Raw genomic sequence first — 22,675 nt, forward strand, 5'->3', positions numbered from 1 at the left:
CAACAACAAAAAACAAAACATCTAGAATGTAAGGCGGTGTAGAAACTACAAACAGGAAGATGTCTGCTTTAGTTGTTGCCAGGAACTTAACACATGTTTGAAGCCACAGGTCAAGGTCGAGAGCTTCCAATGATCCTTATTCTGAAGGTCCAGGTTCCAATGGTCCTGGTTCTGAAGGTCCTGGTTCTAATGGTCCTGGTTCTGAAGGTCCTGGTTCTAATGGTCCTGGTCCTGAAAGTCCTGGTTCTAATGGTCCTGGTTCTGAAGGTCCTGGTTCCAGTGGTCCTGGTTCTAATGGTCCTGGTTCTGAAGGTCCTGGTTCCAATGGTCCTGGTTCTGAAGGTCCTGGTTCTGAAGGTCCTGGTTCTGAAAGTCCTCGTTCTAATGGTCCTGGTTCTGAAGGTCCTGGTTCCAGTGGTCCTGGTTCTGAAGGTCCTGGTTCTAATGGTCCTGGTCCTGAAGGTCCTGGTTCCAATGGTCCTGGTTCTGAAGGTCCTGGTTCTGAAAGTCCTTGTTCTAATGGTCCTGGTTCTGAAGGTCCTGGTTCCAGTGGTCCTGGTTCCAGTGGTCCTGGTTCTGAAGGTCCTGGTTCTAATGGTCCTGGTTCTGAAGGTCCTGGTTCCAATGGTCGTGGTTCTGAAGGTGCTGGTTCTTTAAGCCCAAGTTCTGAAGGTCCAGGTTCTGAAGGTTCTGGTTTTGATCGTCCATGGTTCTGTGTGTGGTTGTGATGCTTCCACAGAACCCAGTTGTCTCACTGGTGGGACCCAGAGCAGCACACACACCTGCTCTGCCTCTGCCTGATTGGCCTGTCTCCTCCTCCTCCTCCTCCTCCTCCTCCTCCTCCATCCTTCCTTCTCTCTCTCTCCTTTTTTTGACGAGGCCCCGCCCTCCACTGTGATGTCAGGGACTTGGAGGAAGACCCGTGGGGTTTTTGGGTTTTGGCGTCCAGTCCTGTGGGGCCGCAGGGCTGAGAGTTCCTCTTGCATCCCGGGCCGCCTCTCCTCCTCTCTTTGGGGAAAAGAAAAAAGACTTTGTGCTGGTGTTCGATTCCGGAGCCGACTCGGCTTTTCTTCTGCTTTTCTCTGAGGATTTTGTTTCCTTTTCCTCCTCCTCGTTCCTTCCTTTCTGCCTCTGTGGGTTTCAACATGTCGGCTGACTGACAGTTTGTAAAAAAACTTCTACACCCGTGTTTTTGGTCGTTTGTTCACAGAAAAGTTGAAATAAAGCAGAAAGACATAAACAAAGTTCATTAAACCCGAGCGTTGGTCACATTTGATCACTTTTTTGTTTTTCCTTTTGCTCTTGGTCCCGTTCACATCCTCACATTTTTTGGAGACAAGTGGACCAGCCTGAAGCTCTGGTTTGTCCCGCAGACTTCCTGTCTCTCTGCTGGACTTCGGCTCTTCTTCTTCTGGTGTGTTTGTGGTGAAGATGTTCGGGATCCAGGACAACCTGCCCCGGGGGGCCAGCATGAAGGAGGAGCCGCTGGCCGTTCGCTCCTGGATGCACTCGGCCGGCGTGGTGGACGCCAACACGGCTGCTCAGAGGTAAATGCTGGCGCTCCCAGGGGATTCTGGGAGCTGTAGTGTCTGCGCTCGGCTGCGCTCAGATCAGTTCGGCTGTTACATTCCTGCTGTCAAAAGAAAAATTCAAGTGATGAAAAAATTATTTTACTCATTACAGAATAATAATTATTTTTATTTTTTTATTTATTTGCAGGTAGAGAAAAAAATATAAAAAACATTATTTTTAAATTTACACATTTATTTCAGCAAATTTTAGAAACTGACATGTTTTTTTTTTAGATTTCTGTAACAAAGTAAAAAAACAACCTTTTTTCAGTTTAAAAACAGAGCCGAGACGTTCTTCTCTTCCTTCTTTACCTTGTTTTCGCTCATCGAGTCCAAACCGTAGAACTCAAATATAAAGTCCGGCTTCTCCCAAAAACTACTGAAACTGTTCGAAGGTGCAGATTCTGCCAAGAGCACTTTGTAAATCTTGTTTCTTCTGCAGCTCGGACTTGAATCCAGCGACACACTGCAACAACCATCGCGTTCGGGTCACCACGGGTCCGAGCTGCAGAGCTCAGAACATCTGCAGAACATCTGCAGAACATCTGTCCACTCCATGCTGTGGTTCTCTCAGGTTGAAATGCTGCAGATGTGTGGAACGTTTATAAAACTATAAATGTTTTACATTTTTGCCATCACGTCCATCTGAGCTTTAAAATAAATTCTAATTTATGTCAAGAAAATTAAACAATTTCATAAAAGAAAACAAACTTATAAAAATGATCTTTAGATTTAATAAAAAAATAACTGTAGATGTTTTTACAAATAAAATCTGGTGTAAATATGAAACACTTCATGTTTATTTGTTTCATTATTAGTAACTACTTTTATTTCTTACAGCAACATAAAATAAAAAGTCAACTTTGTTAAGATTTTTCCTCAAATTACTATTATTTATTTATTATATGTATATTTATTTATATATTTTACACACACACACACACTCGTAAAAATTATATTTAAATTGAACATTAATCTCTTCATGCAGAAAAATTATTCTGATGAATTAGTTTAACTTGACAAAAACAAAACAACCTGATTATTACACAATATTTCATAAAGTTCTGGTTAAAGTGCATGAAATAATAAGTTGAAAAGAGTTTGGTTCTAAAAGATTTGTTTTAAAATATTTTTTATAAATAATAATAATATTAATAAAATAATAACAAAAAATATATAATTAACAATTAAAACAACAACAACAATAATACAAAAAAGAAAAAATATTGTATAACTTTTTATAACTGTTTATTGTTGTTGCTGTTGTTCATTGTTGTCATCATTCTTTGTTAAACCAGGTCTCTCTTGTAAAAGAGTCCTCGAGGCTCAATGGGATTTACCTGTAGAAATAAAGGTTGAATGAATAATAATAATATCAATAATAATAATGTAATTAACAATAACAATAAAAATAATATCATTAACAACAATAATAATAATACTATCATTAATAATAATTCTGTCATTAACAATAAAAATAATATTAATAATAACAATAAAAATAATGATATCATTAACAATAACAATAATAACAACAACAATAATATAATTATTAATAATGATATAATAATAATAACAATAATAATAATATCATTAATAATAACTATAAAAATAATGCTATCATTAACAATAACAATAATAATATGATTATTAATGATATAATAATAATAATATAATAATATAAATAATAATAACAATATCATTAATAATAACAATAAAAATAATGCTATCATTAACAATAACAATATAATTATTACTGATGATGATATAATAATATCAATAATAGTAATGAATGGCTGGTTCAGATGTTGTGTATTTGTGTTTGCCGCAGCTGTTTCAGTGTAAAACATGAACGCTGTCTGCAGAGAGAGCAGCAGATTCAGCGTGGAGGTCGAAGCTGCAGTTTGACTTCTTCTCCATGAATATTAATCAGTCGTGACCGGAGCCTGTGAGTCCGTGCTCAGGGTGAAGTTTCCGTGTCTTTTGGCCTGAAGCTGCTCAAGCTTTCTTCCCTCCTTTGTTTATGGCTTTATCTTCACACACAAACATTTACAGGTTTCTTCCTGTGGCACAAACAGCCGCCCGTCACCGTCTCAGAGGAGCTCTCGATTCACGCTTTGCAGGGAAGACCTTCATTACATCCCGAGACAAACTCAAGTTTTTTCACAATCTGAAGGCTTAAAGAGGTTTCAGCTTGTTTCATGGGATGTTTTCCTGTTTGGAACAAACCAGTACAGATTTTAGACAATGATCCCCAGCAGAGGAGTGAGGTCTTTTCAGGATGGAAGCACAAATTGAATCCACCTAAAAGAAAGAAACCTTCTAAACCCACATTTCGTTTTTCTGGTGCTCCTTTGTGGACCTCAGTAAGAAATGTTGGCTCATGTCCACAAAGCAGAGCAGAAATATCTTATGTTCACATGAGGTTAGCGTTCTGCAGAGGTCATGACCTCAGTGTGTTTCCTGCTCATCAGTGTGTCTCTGTTGTTTCAGCGGGGTGGGGTTAGCCCGAGCTCACTTTGAGAAGCAGCCACCGTCCAACCTAAGGAAATCCAACTTCTTCCACTTTGTCCTGGCGCTGTACGATCGGCAGGGCCAGCCCGTCGAGATCGAACGCACTGCCTACGTTGACTTTGTGGAGAAAGAAAAGGTATGACACACAAAGGAGCAGGGAGGAGCCGCTGTGCAAACCAAACACACCCACTGAACGCCACAGACACTTGATAAAGTCATCCCGTCAGGTTGAAAAAAACTTGTGATGTTTCTGCAATTAAAAATAAATCCAATATATTTTGTATTTGTGCCTCCAAGAAGCTGCAGCTCAACACCTGTAAGAACTATTATCAAAGAAACAAAAACTCTTGGATCATAAGATGGAATCAAAAGGTGCATTTGTAACGGGTGGATTGGGCTCTGAAGGAAGGATGCAGGGCAGAACCTAATGGGGAGTTTATGGGAGTATTAGAAATGGTTCTGACAAAATTCTTAAAATTCTGCCAGTTTTTTAGGATTTGTCTGGAACGGTGGACCAACAAAAACAGAAAAATAAACTAGTGTCCTGTTTTACCCCACATGACGTTCTGACGGTCGTTTTCGGTTCTGCGTCAACTGTCAGTCAACTTTCTTATTTTCATACAAACGTGACATGAAGGGCTGAAAGACTCCTCTCTGTCAGCTCGCCAATATTCCATTTTAAGCAATCTTCCATTTTAAGCAATCTTCCATCTTAGACCTGTGTCTAACTAATATGCCTCACAAATTCCCTGGTACAGGTGTATTCGCCGACATTTTGAGTGATCATTGTGTGACAGCGGCTTTGAGAGATATTAAACTTCCACCTTCTAAGCCCAGATTAATTCAAAAAAGGATCTGAAACGTTTTTGTGAACAGTCATTCCTCTGGGATCTGTCTCACTTTGACTGGCATCGTATTCTGTTAACTGATGACGTGAACTCTGCTTGGAACTATTTTCATAATAATTTCATTTATTTCCTGAACAAACATGCTCCTTTTCGTCAGTTCAGAATAAAGGGACGAGACAGCCCCTGGTTTACTCCAGAGCTAGCTGACCTCCTGCACAGGAGAGATCATCTTTGGGCTGCAGCGAGAAAATCTGACTCAGACACTGATTGGTTGAGTTTTCAACAGATGAGAAATAAATGCACAACTGCTGTCAAAGCAGCAAAACACAACTATTTCTTATCTCAGACCTCCAAAAATCTAAATGACCCTAACAGATTCTGGAAAACCATCAAATCTCTCTCAGGCACCCCCCAATCATCTGACCTCCCATCACAACTTCTCGTTAACTCTGTTCCTGTGTCAAATAAGCACGAGATCCTGAACTGTCTCAACAAACATTTTGTTGCTTCTAGTTCTTTATTTGACACAGTTACTAATGGAAGATCAGCCACTTCACTTAATAACCAAACTTCTACAAATCAAATCCCTCCTACAAGTCAATCCTCAGTTAATCACAGCTTCTCTTTTTCTCCATTCTCAGTCAGTGAGGTCAATAAACTGTTAAAAGATCTTGATCCTAAAAAATCTGCAGGTCCAGATGAACTTCCACCTTATTTCTTAAGGCTGGCTGCTCATATCATCACAGTCCCTGTGACCCACATCTTCAATCTCTCCATGAGACAAAACTCCATCCAGACACTTGAAAACAGCCTTTGTTCTTCTTTGCTGAAGGGAGGTGACCCCACCTCACTGAACAACTATGGACCAATCTCTAAACTCTGCATTTTAGCCAAGGTTCTAGAAAAACTGATAAACTCTCAAATCAAAAATGACCTGGACTCATTTAACATCTTACCTCCACATCAATCTGGTTTCAGGAAACAACACAACCACTGCTTCACTGAAGGTTCTTAATGACGTTGTTGAAGCACTGGATGCTAAGGATTATTGTGCTGCACTTTTCTTAGACCTGTCTAAAGATTCTGACACTGTGGATCAGAACATCTTGTGTCAGAAGATCTCAGAACTGGTTTTTCAGATCACACCGTTGGTTGGTTCTCTAACTATCTCTCAGACCGGAGGCAATGTGTTCAACATAACGGTGCTTCCTCCAGTTATTTAAAGGTCAACAATGGTGTACCACAAGGCTCAGTCTTAGGACCCACCCTCTTTACAATCTACATACATAATGTAGGTAAAAACATCCCTAATGCATCCATACATTTCTATGCTGATGACACAATTGTTTATTGTCGAGCTAAAACTGTTGCTAAGGCTTTCCAGCTTTTGAAATCTGCATCAACAACATCCAGTCAGATTTGTTCCACCTCAAACTTGTCCTAAATGCTGACAAAACCAAAGGGATGCTTTTTTAAACAGGAAGTTGGTCCCAGCAGTTCTTTCTCCGATTTTATCCTCAAATGGTGTCCACATTGAGTTTGTTGATTCCTATAAATATTTGGGTATCTTGATCGACTCACAACTCTCTTTTAAGCTCCATGTGGAAAACTTGGTAAAGAAACTGAAAGTTAAACTGGGTTTGTTTTTCAGAAACAGATCCTGTCTAACCCTGAATGTTAGGAAACACCTTGTATCTGTGACTTTCCTTCCCTCAATTGATCACGGTGACATTATTTACATGAACGCTCCTACAAGAACCCTGCAGATGTTGGATGCTGCAGATGTTGGATGCTGTCTATCATGGTGCACTAAGATTCATAACTGGCTTAACTACCGTACCCACCACTGCACCCAGTATTCACTGGTTAACTGGTCACCATTAACTTCACACAGACTCTCTCACTGGTACATCTTCATCTTTAAATCACTTCCTGGTCTGCTGCCTTCATACATCTCCTCCTACATGTCTCTGTGTGAGTGCAGCTACAGCGTGCGCTCTCAGGACATCATTACCTGCAGTGTTCCCTCAATGAGGACTGAACTAGACAAAAGGACCTTCTCCTACTCCGCTCCTGTTTCCTGGAATATCTTGTAAAAACATCTGAAGCTCTCGTCCTTGACCTCTCTAAGTGGCTTCAAAATATCTGTTAAGTTCCTGGAACCAACATAGACATGTTCCTGTTTTTAGTTTTTTACATTCACCTTATAATCTAGCTGTTTTTGCTATTTTTTCCATCTTATTTTAATTTGTGGAAAAAAAATCTGTACTCCTCTTTCATAATTGTCTATTCTTGTCATCATTCTTTGTTGAAATCAGGTTTCTCTTGTAAATGAGTCCGTGAGGGTCAATGGGATTAATCTGTCTAAATGAAGGTTGAATGAAATATTACAGAAGGCTTTACCGTCACAATTTATTTGGAGGGTTTTTACTTCAGTTTGAATCAAAGGGATACACTACTTCCTGGGACACTGATTCCCCGATCAGACCAGGCTTTATAAATCTAACGCATTCTTCTTCGGTGGTTTCAGGAGCCGAGTGGAGAGAAGACCAACAATGGAATTCATTACAAACTGCAGCTTCTCTACAGCAATGGTGGGTGCACTTGTTTAATGACACAGAGTGGCTGAAAGACTCCTGATGGCCCAGCATCTGTAAAAATAACTGCTGCTGGTTTGTGTGCAGGCGTCAGAACCGAGCAGGACCTGTACGTCCGACTCATTGACTCAATGACCAAACAGGTGACGTAGCTTCAGTGTCTGAGGAATTTAAAGCATGTTGTTTGTCATTCAATCACAGTCAGATTGTTGATAGTCCCACTCGTCCTAATTCTAAATGTCCTGGCAATTCGTCTCTTTTACATCTCTTTATCACAAATATGCCTCATAAGTACACTGGGTTGGGTACTTTTGCTCACAAGGAGAACCTCAACATCTTCATTTCTGCCACTTCCAGTTCTTTCTCCTGTCTTTTTGTCCATGACTCTGTCTCCAGATCATACAACATAGCTGGTCTCACTACTGTCATTTAAACTTTTTTACTTTTTTTTACCACACTCCCCATGTTCCTGGACAGTGGACCCCAAGTCCTTGAAGTCCTGCACCTTTGTGACCTCTGCTCCTTGTAGTCTCACTGTTCCACCTCCTCCCTCTCATTCACACACATGGACCCTGTCTTACTATGGCTGACTTTCATTCCTCTTCTTTCAAGTGCATAACTCCACCTCTCCAAGTTCTCTTCCACATGTTCCCTGTTCTCACCACAGATCACGTCATCTGCAAACATCATCGTCCATGGGGATTCCTGCCTGACCTTATCTGTTAGTCGGTCCATCACCAGAGCAAACAAGAAGGGGCTCAGAGCTGATCCTTGATGCATTCCCACCTCCACCTTAAGCTATCTGTCACTCCTACTGCACACCTCCCCACTGTCCTGATACATGTCCTGTACCAGTCTAAACTACTTCTCTGCCACTCCAGATTTCCTCATGTAACACCACACCTCCTCCCTCGGCACTCTGTCATATGCTTTTTCTAAATCCACAAAGACACAATGGAGTTCTTTCTGACCCTCTCTGTACTTCTCCATCATCATCCTCAAAGCAAAGCTGGATCTGTGGTGCTCTTTCTCAACATAATACCATACTGCTGCTCAGTCACCTCTCGTCTAAGTCTTGCTTCCACAACTCTCTCCCAGACCTTCATTGTGTGGCTCATCATCTTAGTTCCCCTGTAGTTGCTACAACTCTACATCACCCTTGTTCTTAAAAATGGCCACCAGCACACTTCTTCTCCATTCCTGAGGCATTTTCTCACCCTCAAATATGCCATTGAATATTTGAGTCAAAAACCTCACTACCATCTCTCCAAGACATTTCCAGACCTCCACTGGTCATCAGGTCCTACTGCCTTCCCCTTCTTCATTCTTTTCAGAGCTTTCCAGACTTCACCCTCACTAATCTTTCCCACTTCCTGGTCCACTGTTTCTATAACCTCTACTCTTCTTTGTCTTTCATTCTCTTCATTCATTAGCTCCTCAAAGTACTCTTTCCATCTTCCCATCACACTCTCCTCACTGGTTAGAACATTACCATTCCTGTCTTTAACAAGCCTAACCTGCTGCACATCCTTTCCAGCCTGATCCTTCTGTCTCTTCAATCAGTACAAGTCCTTCTCACCCTCTTTAGTGTCCAGTCTCCCATACAACTCATCATACACCTTCTGCTTTGCCTTAGCTACCTCCCTCTATATCCTGATGCATGCTCAATAATCCAGGTAGAAAAATCCAAGAAAGTTCAATCTGGTCCTCTGGACATTAAAAAAAAACAAACAAAAAAAAAAACAAAGCAAAAAAAAAAAAAATGTAGAAACGTTTCGTCTCTCATCCAAGAGACTTCCTCAGTCTGAGCTGCTGTTTTCAGCTCAGTCTCTTAAATAGCACCTTCTCAATTGGGTTCAATTGTCCCCCTCTTACAATGCTGTGATTGCTGGTATCACTCAACCCTCTTTGAATAGTAAACAGCCATCAGTGTGCTAATGATCCATTGTTAGGCTGATGGTCCTTCTTGAGCATGTGATCAGTTGGTTTTGGTTGTCAGCAGCAAAACTGGCTGATCCACTCTGAGAAGGTGCTATTTAAGAGACTGAGCTGAAAACAGCACCTCAGACTGAGGAAGTCTCTTGGATGAGAGACGAAACGTTTCTACATTTTTTTTTTTTTTTTCTTTGTTTTTTTTTTTTTTTTTTTTGAATGTCCAGAGGACCAGATTGAACTTTCTTGGATAGCTCCCTCTATGTTCTACGTCCCATCTCCTTATATTCCTGTCTCTTCTCTTCAGTCCTTTCTCTGTCATATTTCTTCTTTGCTAACCTCTTTCTTTGAACATCTTCCTGCACTTCACTGTTCCACCACCATGTTTCCTTATCATCCATTCTCTGTCCAGATGACACACCAAGTACCTTCCTACCTGTCTCTCTAATTACTGTTGCTGTAGTAGTCCAGTCATCTGGAAGCTCTTTCTTACCACCCAGAGCCTTTAACAGCTCCTCTCTGAATTTCTCACAACATTCTTCCTTCTTCATCTTCCATCATTTGGTCTTCTTCTCTGATTTTACTCTTTTTCTCTTCTCCACAACAACAGTCATTCTACACACAACCATCCGATGCTGTCTGGCCACGCTCTCCCCTGCCACAACCTTACAGTCTCCAATCTCCCTCAGGTTTCCTTTTCTTCACAGAATGTAGTCGACCTGCGTACTCCTTCCTCCACTCTTATAGCTCACTCTATGTTCCTCCCTCTTTTGGAAATAGGTGTTGACTATAGCCATTTCCATTCTCTTGGTAAAATCCACCATCATCTGTCCTTCCTGGTTTCTTTCCTTGACAACAAACCTTCCCATCACTTCCTCATCCTCTGTTTCCTTCACCAACATGTCCATTCAGGTCTGCTCCCATCACCACTCTCTCCTCCCTGGGAATAATCTCTATCACTTAATCCAGATCTTTCCAAAATGTATCTTTCTCCTCCACATCACATCCAACCTGTGGAGCATAACCATTGACAACATTTAGCATCAGACCTTCTACTTCTACCTTCAGACACATCATCCTATCTGACACTCTCTTCACCTCTACTACATTCTTTGCCAACTCCTCCTTCAGGACAACCTCTACTCCATTTCTCTTTCTATCCACACCATGGTAAAATAGTTTGAACCCTGCTCCAATGCTGCGAGCCTTTCTGCCCTTCCACTTGGTTTCTTGGACATATAAAACATCTACCTTCCTTCTCAGCATCATGTCAGCCAGGTCTCTACCTTTGCCTATCATTGTCCCCACATTTAGAGTTGCAACCCTCAGTCCTACATTCTTCATTTTCCTCTTCTCCCTCTGTATCCTGACACGTTTCCCTCCTCGTGATCTTCAACTAACAGCACAATTTCTAGCACCCTATTTGTCAACAGCACCGGTTGCGGTCGTTGTTAAGTGGGACCTCGACCGATCCTTTATTTTTAATCTGTCTATACAACATAATACTGTCCCAGATGCTTGGAAAACAGCTGTTGTGTTGCCATTATTGAAGAGAGGAGACCCCATTATACTGAATAATTATCCACCAATCTCCACACTCTGTATTTTAGCTAAAGTTTTAGAAAAATTATAAATACTCAAGTCAAAAAGTGTTTGGACTCTTTAATTTTTTATATTCTCTCTAATCTGGCTTCAGGAAACAATACAACAACTGCTTCGCTAAAGGTTTTTAATGATTTTGTTGAAACTTTGGACACTAAGGATTACTGAGCTGCACTTTACTTAGACCTGTCCAAACCTTTGATATTGTAGATCATCACATCTTCTGACACAAGCTCTCAGATACCGTCTTCTCAGATCACACTGTTGGTTGGTTCTCAAACGATCTCTCAATATGTTTGACACAATGGTACTTCATCTATCTACCTAACGGTCACAAATGGTGTGCCACAAGGCTCAGTTTTAGGTCCCACTCTCTTTACAGTTTATATAAATAATGTAGGTCAAAACATTCCTGATACATCCTTGCATCTTTATGCAGACGATGCAGCTGTTTATTGCCGAGCTAACACAGTTGCCAAGATTTTCCAGCTTCTACAGTCTGCATCTGACATCATCCAGTCAGACTTATTCCATCTCAAACTGGTGCTAAATGCTGACAAAACCAAAGGGATGTTGTTTTCCGACAGAAAGTCGGTGCCAGCAACTCTTCCTCCTCTCTCATCCATGCATCTTGTTCCTATTGAGTTTGTAGATTCTTATAAATACTTGGGAATTTGACTTGATGCACATCTCTCTTTTAAGCTACATGTTGAAAAATTGATAAAGAAACTGAAATTAAAACTGGGTTTCTTTTTCAGAAATAGATCTTGCTTAACTTATATCTCCTCCCACATGTCACGTCATCAGTGCTGTTACAACATGCACTCTCAGGCCATCATTACCTGCAGTTTCCCCTTAGTACGGACTGAACTTGTTTAAGGCCTTTTCTTACTCAGCTCGTGCAACCTGGAACACCTTGCAAAAAGACCTGAAGCTGACCACTTTGATCTCATGGAGATATTAAACGTTTGATAAGGTCATTAAAAAATCAAAGCAAATATGTTCTGTTTTGAGTAGGGATGGGGCCGATCCAATCCGGTATCGTATCAGGCTCTGATACCAGCATAATTTACGTATCTGATTTTTCCGATCCAACCTGCAGAGATATCTGATCCATGAAACATGTCTGTGTCTGCTGAAACTTCTCCACATGTGATTTCCTGCCAACTGCTCTGCAAGTTGGCTTCAAACTATGGAATGGATTTCCTGAACGGAGGCGTGTCTCACGAACCCAGAGTAATAAGACCCTCCTTACATTCAGGAAATCCAGTTCATAGTTTGCAGCCAGCTACAACGTGCAGTAGCACTGTGGCCAATGGCTAACCAACTTTTCATCTAAACATGTCCGCAGTGTGGAAGTATTTTACAGTAGAAACACCACAAAACAAGATAGCAACGTGCAATGTCTGCAGAGCCATAGCACCACATTAAACCATGGTAAAGTTAGTTTTACGTTGGACATTCGAGCTCCGTGGCTTCAGCGGCTCACTCCTCTCGCTTAATCCAAAGCAGGCAGTCCAACCCAGCCACGCCCAATATGCCCCACTTGGTCTGCCCGTCTCGGAGGAGGAGCAGACTGAGGGCGGCTGACCAAAATCAGAGTGCTTGGTTCAGACTGAATGAGAAGAACACACCACTGAAGCCCCGGAGCTTCATCATAATTAATGACCAACCACTATCGGTAGAAAACAAAGGATTCCGCAGCTTTATACTTGCAGACAAGATATAGTTAACCCTCCAGGAGATATTTATCAGTACAACAGTAGACAATCATAAAAAGGCATATGAATTGAAAATTACAAGAATATATAATCAAAAAACGAAATAAAAACAGCTACATTATAAAGTGATGTAAATAACTAAAAACAGGAACATGTCTGTTGGTTTATGTCATGAAATTAGCAGATGTTTAAAGCCATTTAATTTTTTTTATTTTATTTAATTCATTTAAAAGAAAGAAAATAAACAGAACAAATTTATCAAGCAGAAAACATTGAATGAAAAGAGTGCAGAAAGAAGAAAAATAAATTCTTATATCTGCCCCTTAATTAAAAAAATATATAAAATAACTTTAAACAAACAATCACTTAAATTAATCACTTTAATATCCACTTTAAAACTAGGAATAAAAAGAAACATGTTTTGTGTTAGCAGGATTTAATTCTAACTTTAAAACTTATCCAACATTAATAAAACTTACCTCAAGTTGCCTTTTTGGACATGCATGCATAGATTTGTACAGATTGTACTTGAGAGCAGATTATTACAGCCTCATATAAAATCAATGATCGTGATATCAGAACTGGATCGGTATCGGCCAAGATCCAGATTTAGGTATCGGGATCGGATCAGAAGTAAAAAAAATGTGGATCGGTGCATCCCTAGTTTTGAGTTTTTACCTTGTTTTATAAGGCACCTTGAGTTTTTTTGTTTTATAACACTACTTTTTATTTTAATTGCATTTTATTGTTTTTTGTTGTTTGTCTAAAACAGGTGTCTCTTGCAAACGAGTCCTTGTGACTCAATGAGACTAACCTGGATAAATTAATTAAATTAAATTAAATAAATTAAATTAAAGTGCTATGTATTGTGGACTTGCGACCCGTCCAGGGTGTCCCCCGCCCCTCGCACAGTGATTGCTGGATATGGGCAGCGGCGACCCCGTGACCCAAAATGGAAGAAGCGGGTAAAAGATAATGGATGGATGCTATGTGTTGTCATCAGGGTTAGGGTTAGGGTTAGGGTTAGGGTCATCTGTTCCCATACAATGGCGGAATTAGTTCTCTGCATTTAACCCATTGCACCTGAGATACACCCAGGTGGAGCCGTGAGCAGCTCTGTAAGTGCCCGGGGAGCAATTGGGGATTTTGTGTCTTGCTCAGAGACACCACGACATGTGGGAATGGCTGGGTATCGAACCTGGGACTTTTGGGTCCTGGGTCGGCTGTCCTGACTCTACCCCATCTCGGCCCCTACAATAAAGGATAGATGAAATAAAGGATGAATGAAAACATGAATTCTTACACAGCTGGTTCTGATTTACACAAAATAATAAGTGAATAGACTGAAACGGATCCAGTACATCTTGACACAAAGGCTCTCCTCTGAACTTTGTACTTTATTGTGAAATGCACAGTTTAGACTTTATTTTTTTCTGAGGGAAACGTCTTACAGGGTGAGGATCTTTGCTCCTAAACAGAAGTCCATTCTGTTTTCATGTCTCCCTCTTTGTCTTGTGTTTGTGATTTTGTACATTATAGTGTGGGAAACCTTGAACATGAGACGAAATGAAAATGTGTGTTCTTGTATAGATATTTGTGTGTGGTTTTTGTAGATTTTATAATGTCTTGTATCTTGGCCCAGTGGCTATGGGAGTTATCCTCCAACTGGAGCATTGGTGGTTTGATACCCTGCAGTGTGCAGAAGTGTCCTTGGGTGGGACACTGAACCCAAACTGCCAGTATGTGTCTTGGTGAGTGATACTAATTGTAGACCAAACAGGGTTGTGAGTAGACCCAACAGGATTGTATGGATACCCAAGAGGACTGTGTACAAACCCAAAAGTTTTGTGTAGACCCAACAGGTTTGTATATAGACTCAAGTGGTTTGTGTGTAGACCCAACAGGATTGTGTGTATACCGAGCAGGATTGTATTAAGAGCATGTTGGAATTTTTTCCCTCCAAAACCTATGTTGTCACTTTCACCACTTTATTGTCTGTCCAAACAGGTCTCACTTGTAAATGAGTCTTCGGGGCTCAATATGATTTAATATGTTTAAATAAAGGTTGAATGAGTATGTATACCCAAGAGGATTGTGTACATACCAATTTTTTTGTGTGTAGACCCAAAAGGTTTGTGTGTAGACCCCACTGTGTTGTGTGTATACCCAACAGGATTGTGTACAGACCCAACAGGTTTTTGAGTAGATCCAACTAGGCCTGTCACGATAAACAATAAATCAATTAATCGCATGATGAATGAAAATTATCTACCTAATTTTCATTTACTGGCTTTATCGTTTCTTCGTGTCTCTCTTTCTACTGAAGACACGGTTCAACTCCGATTCTTCACGGACCCCTCCCTTTCTCTTTAAAATCCATATTAACCATCCAAAATTGCATTTTTGGATTGTTAAAAGCAACTAAGCTACAAGCTAAGCTATGAGCTAAGCTACCAGGCTGACTTCGGGAATTAACCTCCGTCTTGTTGAGCTTCAAAATTCACAGTTGAAACCTGTGCCTTCTTATATGAAGTTGATTTTCTCTGCAAAAAGAAACTGAGAACTTGTTTACTGATTTTTTTATTAAAAGCTCTGTGTGAAAAATGCTAACGAGCTCAAACCACCGAGCGTCCATGTCACCATGTCAGCCCATGTCACATCAAGGTCCCTCCCTCCCATTTTTCTTCAAGACCTGCTCAACTATCCATCCTTTGGTTCAAACAGTCTTATACTGCCATCAGGTGGTCAAAATAGTACTATACTCCAAACAAATCAACATTTCTTCTAAAATTTGACAATTAATTATTGTTAAATCTCAAACAATATTATCATTTATCGCAATAATTTCTGAAATAATTAATCGCCCAGCCAAATTTATTATCGTGACAGGCCTAGATCCAGTAGAGTTGTGTGTATACCCCAAAGGGTTGTGTAGAGACCCAACAAATTTGTGTAGAGACTCAACATGTTTGTGTATTGACCCAAGTTGTTTGTGTCTAGACCCAACAGGGTTGTGTGTATAATGTCAATGTCAATTTATTTCTATAACACATAAAAACAACAGCTGACCAAAGTGCTTAACAGTTAAGACAGATAAAAAAGAGCAAAATAATTCATCTATGCCACTCAAAAACATAAAAAAGCAAATAACAACAATAAAATCAGCTCTAAATTAGTTCTCAGACTCTGCGTGGATCAAATGCCAAGAAATCCAGATGAGTCTTCAGCAAAGATTTAAAAGTCTCAACAGTCTGAGCGCTCTTTAAATTCTCGGGTAAACTGTTCCACAGTTTTGGAGCAGCAACCGCAAAAGCCCAATCACCTCTGGATTTCAGTTTGGATCTGGCAACATCTAAGAGGAACTGGTTGGTAGACTGGAGTGCTCTTACTGGAGTGTAGATGTTAATAAGATCATATAAATAAGACGGGGCCAGACCTTTTAAGACTTTAAAAACAAGCAATAAAATCTTAAAATCAATCCGGAAGTGGACAGGAAGCCAGTGGAGAGAAGCCAGGACTGGGTTATGTGTTTGTGTCTTTTAGTTGCTGTTAAAAGACGAGCTGCTGCGTTCTGGACAGATTGTAAACGATGCAAAGATGATTTGTCTAAACCAACATACAGTGAATTACAGTAGTCCAAACGAGAGGTAATAAAAGCATGAATCACCTTTTCAAGGTCGCTAAAAGGGAGACAAGACTTCATCTTGGCAATGAGTCTTAGCTGGAAGAAACTGGATTTCACAACTGCATTTATCTGTTTGTCGAATTTAAAAGCACTTTCAAAAATAACTCCCAGATTCCTGACAGTGGAGTGGCTGTATGAAGCCAAGGGGCCAAGAGTGTCGAGTGTGTATACTCAACATGATGTGTGTGTACCCAACAGGGTTCAACACAGACCCAACAAGTTTGTGGGTGTAACCCAGATTTAAAAAATGGGTAAATAATAAAATGTAAGAAGTCTTAACATTATAAATAGCAAAGGGATAAATTAATTTAGTCAAGTCTTCTATTTTATTGAAATTGCAAATTTCATGTAAAGTGGTTAAAATGTGTTAACATTATTTAAAAGAAGTTATATTTAATTTTTTGTGAGTTGCCTGTGAAAATAGTAATTTCCCACAAGTATATGGTCTGTGAAGGTAACCGAGAGTTAGAGCAAAGCTAACTCAGTTGAGTTAGCTTTGCTCAGGATATTTTCCAGAACTACTGGAAGCTGACGTTTCAATATCTGAGGGCAACTTAAGAAGCTGCAGAGGATCGTTACCGGACTGGATAATGACACGTGGATCCAGAAAGTCACTGTGAGACACGTGGATCCAGATAGTCACTGTGAGACACGTGGATCCAGATAGTCACTGTGAGACACGTGGATCCAGATGGTCACTGTGAGACACGTGGATCCAGAAAGTCACTGTGAGACACGTGGATCCAGATAGTCACTGTGAGACACGTGGATCCAGATGGTCACTGTGAGACACGTGGATCCAGATGGTCACTGTGAGACACGTGGATCCAGATGGTCACTTTGAGACACGTGGATCCAGAAAGTCACTGTGAGACATGTGGATCCTGATAGTCACTGTGAGACACGTGTATCCAGATGGTCACTGTGAGACACGTGGATCCAGATGGTCACTTTGAGACACGTGGATCCAGAAGGTCACTGTGAGAAACGTGGATCCAGATGGTCACTGTGAGACACGTGGATCCAGAAAGTCACTGTGAGACACGTGGATCCAGAAAGTCACTGTGAGACACGTGGATCCAGATAGTCACTGTGAGACACGTAGATCCAGAAAGTCACTGTGAGACACGTGGATCCAGATGGTCACTGTGAGACACGTGGATCCAGATGGTCACTGTGAGTACCTCTGGCAACGTGGGAAATGAAACAAATGAGCATGTGAAGTTTGCACCTTTATCTTCTGTGTACTGCTGTGGAGAGCTGGATGGGTCTCATGGAGCGAGGACAACCTGTTGCCTGCATTAATCTGGTGGAAGTTGCATGGATACACAAGGTACTGTGTTTAATTTAATTTTTGCTCTTTCAGTGAAGAGCTGTGGGATTTCTACGTTCACGAGCATCAATACAGGCCTGCAACGTAGGGTGTATGTGGGCCGGCTTTAGGTTTAGTTGTTTGGGACACTAGTTATTCCCATAGACTGTGGTTTACACTGTGTTTGTTTGAATACTAAAACCAGTTATCTTATTTTATTATTATTCATTATTTGACTTTATTAAAGGAGTGGACTACGTTCAAGTTTACTTTGTGTAATTTACTTCACTATGAAACCTGTGTTACTCTTATCAGGTTGAAGTGATCCAAACTAGAGGTATGAAGTTAAATGATATAGTACGAGAGTACACTGTAAAAAACAACCCAGTGCCCACTTATTTAATAGTATTGTGTAAGTGAGGGCTATATGTGTACACCCAACAGAGTTGTGTTATGTCGTTTATGTGACATATGCAGGCTAACACAAGGTCAACAATGCAACAAAATGTTCAGGAGAAGAACATCCAATTTGACTGGCTCAAAATAAAAAAATTAAAACAAACAAACAATCAAGAAATATCCTGATGCATGCTCAACAATCCAGGTAGAAAAATCTAACAAAGTTAAGTCTGGTCCTGAGGAAGTCCCTCAGACTGAAGAAGTCTTTTAGATAAGACATAATGTTTCAGCTTTTTTTAATCTATCCAGAGGGCCTGACTTAACTTTGTTAGAAAAAACAAGAAATACTAAAGCATGCAATAAGGGTACAAAATAAAGTACCAAATATTGAAAAAGAAATATAATATTTACAAGGTTCAAAAGAAATACAATATTTACAAGGTTCAAAAGAAATACAATAAACAACAACATGGTAGAATATAATGGTGTAAGTACGATAAATTCATGTGAACACGTATTTCACAGGAAGTAACAGAAGCTTAAATGCACATGATGTATATCAGTCAGAGCCAGAGATTCTTTATTTGTCATTCCACCACATGTGGTGGAATGAGATTAAGTACACAGGGTCCAAGTTACATCCAACAATAAAATGTAAAAAAAACCCCCAATGATAACATCTAAGATATGAACTAAGAAAAAAAATCAACTAAAAATAAACTAAGCACTGATAGCATAAAAACCTTACATTGAACAGCACCACGAACATGAGTCTGTGTGAGCAGATGAGCACGCATGAACACAGCAATATGAAACAGATCAGCAGCAACATGAAACAGATCAGCAGCAACATGAAACAGATCAGCAGCAACATGATGCGATTTTTCACAGTGATTATTCTGGTTAGAGATTCATGAGTCTAACAGCCTCAGGGTAGAAGCTGTTCCTCACTCTAGTGGTTCTACACTTAATGCTCCTCAACCTCCTTCCTGAGGGGAGCGGGACAAAAAGTGTGTGTGCTGGATGAGTGTGGTCCTTCATGATGCAGGTGGCACTCTTCCTGCATCTGGAGGTGTAGATGTCTGTGATAGTGGGGAGACTGACTCCAACATCTTCTGTGGAGCCTTCACCACTATCTGCAAAGCTTTTTTTCTGCAGCTGTGCAGCCTCCATGCCACACGTTGATGCTGGAGCACAGGACGCTCTCCACTGCACACCTGTAGAAGGAGGTGAGGACTGAGCTTCCAGACCAACTTGTCTCAGCTGCCTGAGGAAGCAGAGTCTCTAATTATCTTTCTTCATTAGGCTGGTGGTGTTGTTGCTCCAGCTGAGGTTGTTGTTCAGGTGCACACCCAAGTACTTGTAGCTGGAGACCACTTCCACCACAGATCCTCTTATGTTCAGGGGGTGTAGGTGTGTTTGTTCCTTCTGAAGTCCACGACCATCTCATTCGTCTTCTCATTAATGTGAATGTTATTCTCTTTGCACCAGTTCTCCAGGTGTTCCACCTCCTGCCTGTAGCTGGACTCATCATTGTTTGTGATGCATCCCACCACCGCTGTATCATCTGCAAACTTTACAATGTGACAGCCTGGATGGGTAGCTGCACAATCATACATGAGCAGAGTAAATGGGAGGGGGCTCAACACACATCCCTGAGGAGAGCCAGGGCTGAAGGTTATGGTGGAGGAGGAGAAGTTGTGGATCCTCACTAACTGTGGTCTGTTTGTTAAGAGGTCTAGTACCCAGTTGCAAATGGAGGGGCTTAGTCCTAGTGTGGATAGTTTGTCCATCAGTGTTTGGGGGATCATGGTGTTGAAGGCAGATGTGAAGTCCACAAAGAGCATATGGATGTAAGAGCCTTTCTGCTCCAGGTGGTTGAACGCAGTGTGGACCACAGAGGAGATGGCATCTTCTGTTGATCGGTTCTCACGGTACACATACTGATGAGGGTCCTTGTTGATGTTGATGGTTGTTTTGATGTCAGTTATGACCAGTTTTTTTAAGCACTTAGTGACTATCAGGGTGAGGGCCACTGACCGATAGTCATTCAGACCAGTCACTGTAAAGTTTTTTGGGACTGGGATGATGGTGGCAGTCTTCAGGCAGATGGGAACTGTCTCCAGGGTAAGTGAGGTGTTAAATATGTCTGCCAGCACCTTGCAGAGATGATCGGCACATTCTTTCAACACTTTTCCAGGGATGTTGTCTGGGCCGGTTTACTTTGTGAGGATTGATCCTCCTGAAGGTATTCCTTACTTCTGCTGAGGTCACGCTGAGATGCTCTTCATCTGGTGGTGAGGCGAGTCTGGTACTGAGTGGTCTGTTCGGGTCTTCAAACCATGCATAGAACCTGTTGAGGGCATCAGGCAGAGATGGGTTTTTGGGACATTGTTCACGTCTGCCTTTATAATCTGTTATGCACTTAATGCCCCTCCATATGCTCCATGGGTCTTGTGAGATGAATTGATCCTTGATCCTCTGTGCATATGTGGCCTTGGCCTTCTTAATACCAGCAACCAGCTCTTTCCTTGTCCTTCTCGGCTCTTATGAGTTTCCAGACCTGAAGGCAGTGTTCCTGGCTTCCAGCAGGGTGCGCACCTCTGGATTCAGCAAAGGTTTTCTGTTTGGGTAACTTTATAAGTTGGGTAACTACTTAGTTCCCTAGTTTCCTAGTTACCTAGTTAGTTACCTAGTTACCTTACTTAGTTACCTACTTAGTTACTTACTTGAGCAACTTTTATACTTCACATAACTAACATAAACTAGACAGTTTGCGTGACGGTTATTGCACAGTAACATTGAGATTGATTGAATTTTGATGGTAATGTAGTGGCATACATGAGATATGACATACATGACATACATATAGGATACAGCTACATAGTGCAGCAGCAATAAACATATTAAGTGTCACAGATGTGGCTTGGTGCAGTGATTGTCAGTAGTTCAGTAATCTGACAGCCTGTGTGTAGTAGCTGTCCTTCAGTCTTTTTGTATGTGATGGCAGACTCCTGCATCGTCTGCCTGAGGACAATAGGTGGAAGAGTCCTTGTGCTGGGTGGGTGTGGTCCTTCATGATGCTGCGTGCTTTACACAGACATCATCTGTGGTAGATGTCCTGGATGGTGTGGAGACTGCTACCAGTGATGTGATGTTGTGGGTTGTGTGTAGACCCAAATAGGTGTGTGCCTATCAACAGGGTTGTGTATAAACCTGACAGTTCTTTGTACAGAGAATAAAATATAAATTTAACATGTTCCGCTTACCCAAGTGAGGTAGACACAGGACACGTACCACGCTCTCACTGCAGCCTTTCTCCTCCAAGGGGTCTGAAACTAATCCTGAGGCTCGGGTATTACCTGTAGCTGTTTTTTAGGACAGTTTAGTTTAAGGCTGTGTTGAGATGATTCACCCAGATTGTTAACAACCTCCCATCCATGAACCACACCAAGAATCTCACCTCGTGCCTCGCCCGACCTAGCAGCAGGAGTAGGGACGTTCAGCAGGCGAGGAAGCGCACGTTAACGGTTGCTCATCTCATAATTTAGCGTTACAATTGTTATCCGATCTGGCTTTGTTTAGAATCTAGGTATAAGATTCTTGGATGTTGTTTTATAATCAAAGCTACAAAACCTTTAAAAACCTCCCGTGCTTTTGTTGTTTCAATGAACCAAGTTTTCCACTTCCATGAACAAAGGGGTATTGAAATAAGAATCCAGAATTTTACGTTTTGCTTTGCTTTAATCAATAATTTTGCCGGGGAAACAGCGGTATGCACAATCCAATTACAGTGATTACATTTGATTACAAAGGGGATACATAGTGATTAATACTCAGACTTTAGTTATATTCCAGTTGTTGACCTTTCCTGGGCAAAGTAGTTCTCTGTTCCTGTGGGGAGCTGGAGGATAGTTGTAGGCTTGCTCCGTTCAGCCTCAGATATTTTCCTTCTGGCCGGCCACGCCCTAGGAGTCCTTAGGTGTCCTGACTCACTCAAGCGCTCCAAAACCTCCACAATCTCCTCACACTCACTACCTGCCCCAATACGTTATCTCTCACCACATTAACCAACCTTTGACAACTCCAAGCAATCAAATTTAAAATATAATTGATCTTTCTGCTTGCAATCTTGTAAGCTACCGCTCTGTACCGAGATAAATTTTTATAAAGGACAATATCTGTGAGATGTCTCCTTACCATTGCCTTTTGGTGAAATTCCTGAAAATTCCGTCTCAGTAAGGAGTAGATTTCCCCACTCACACCTGAATGGGGCCGTCTCTGGTCCTACAGCTGGTCAGAATTTGAAGAAAAGGGTTCAAGTGTATAATCTGGGCTGAGGAAGGAAATGACTCCAAACGAAGCCTTTCCATCGGATCTGCCCCAGTTCTTCCTCAGCTGGAACCGTCCAAGACTTGTCCTTACATCCACATGCATCAGTAGTCCAAACAGCCCAGTTTGTTAGTGCAGTCAGTATTTATAGAGTGAGGTTTG

The 22,675-nt window shown here is 41.1% G+C and overlaps 1 protein-coding gene across 1 annotated transcript in view; it reads left to right on the plus strand.

Annotated features, from left to right (window-relative positions):
- The first annotated feature begins 1,431 nt into the window (after positions 1-1,431).
- The window catches only part of LOC119423587 (transcription factor COE3-like), a 188,040-nt gene continuing 166,796 nt past the window's right edge, over positions 1,432-22,675 (plus strand). Inside the window, exons 1-4 of the mRNA XM_037690986.1 lie at positions 1,432-1,547; positions 4,065-4,221; positions 7,464-7,527; positions 7,618-7,673. Of these exons, the coding sequence (XP_037546914.1) occupies positions 1,432-1,547; positions 4,065-4,221; positions 7,464-7,527; positions 7,618-7,673 (393 nt within the window). The remainder of the gene's footprint in view (positions 1,548-4,064; positions 4,222-7,463; positions 7,528-7,617; positions 7,674-22,675) is intronic.

The sequence above is a fragment of the Nematolebias whitei genome, chromosome 17, assembly GCF_014905685.2.
Source record: "Nematolebias whitei isolate Nwh7 chromosome 17, NemWhi1, whole genome shotgun sequence".
Classification (NCBI taxonomy): Eukaryota; Metazoa; Chordata; class Actinopteri; order Cyprinodontiformes; family Rivulidae; genus Nematolebias; species Nematolebias whitei.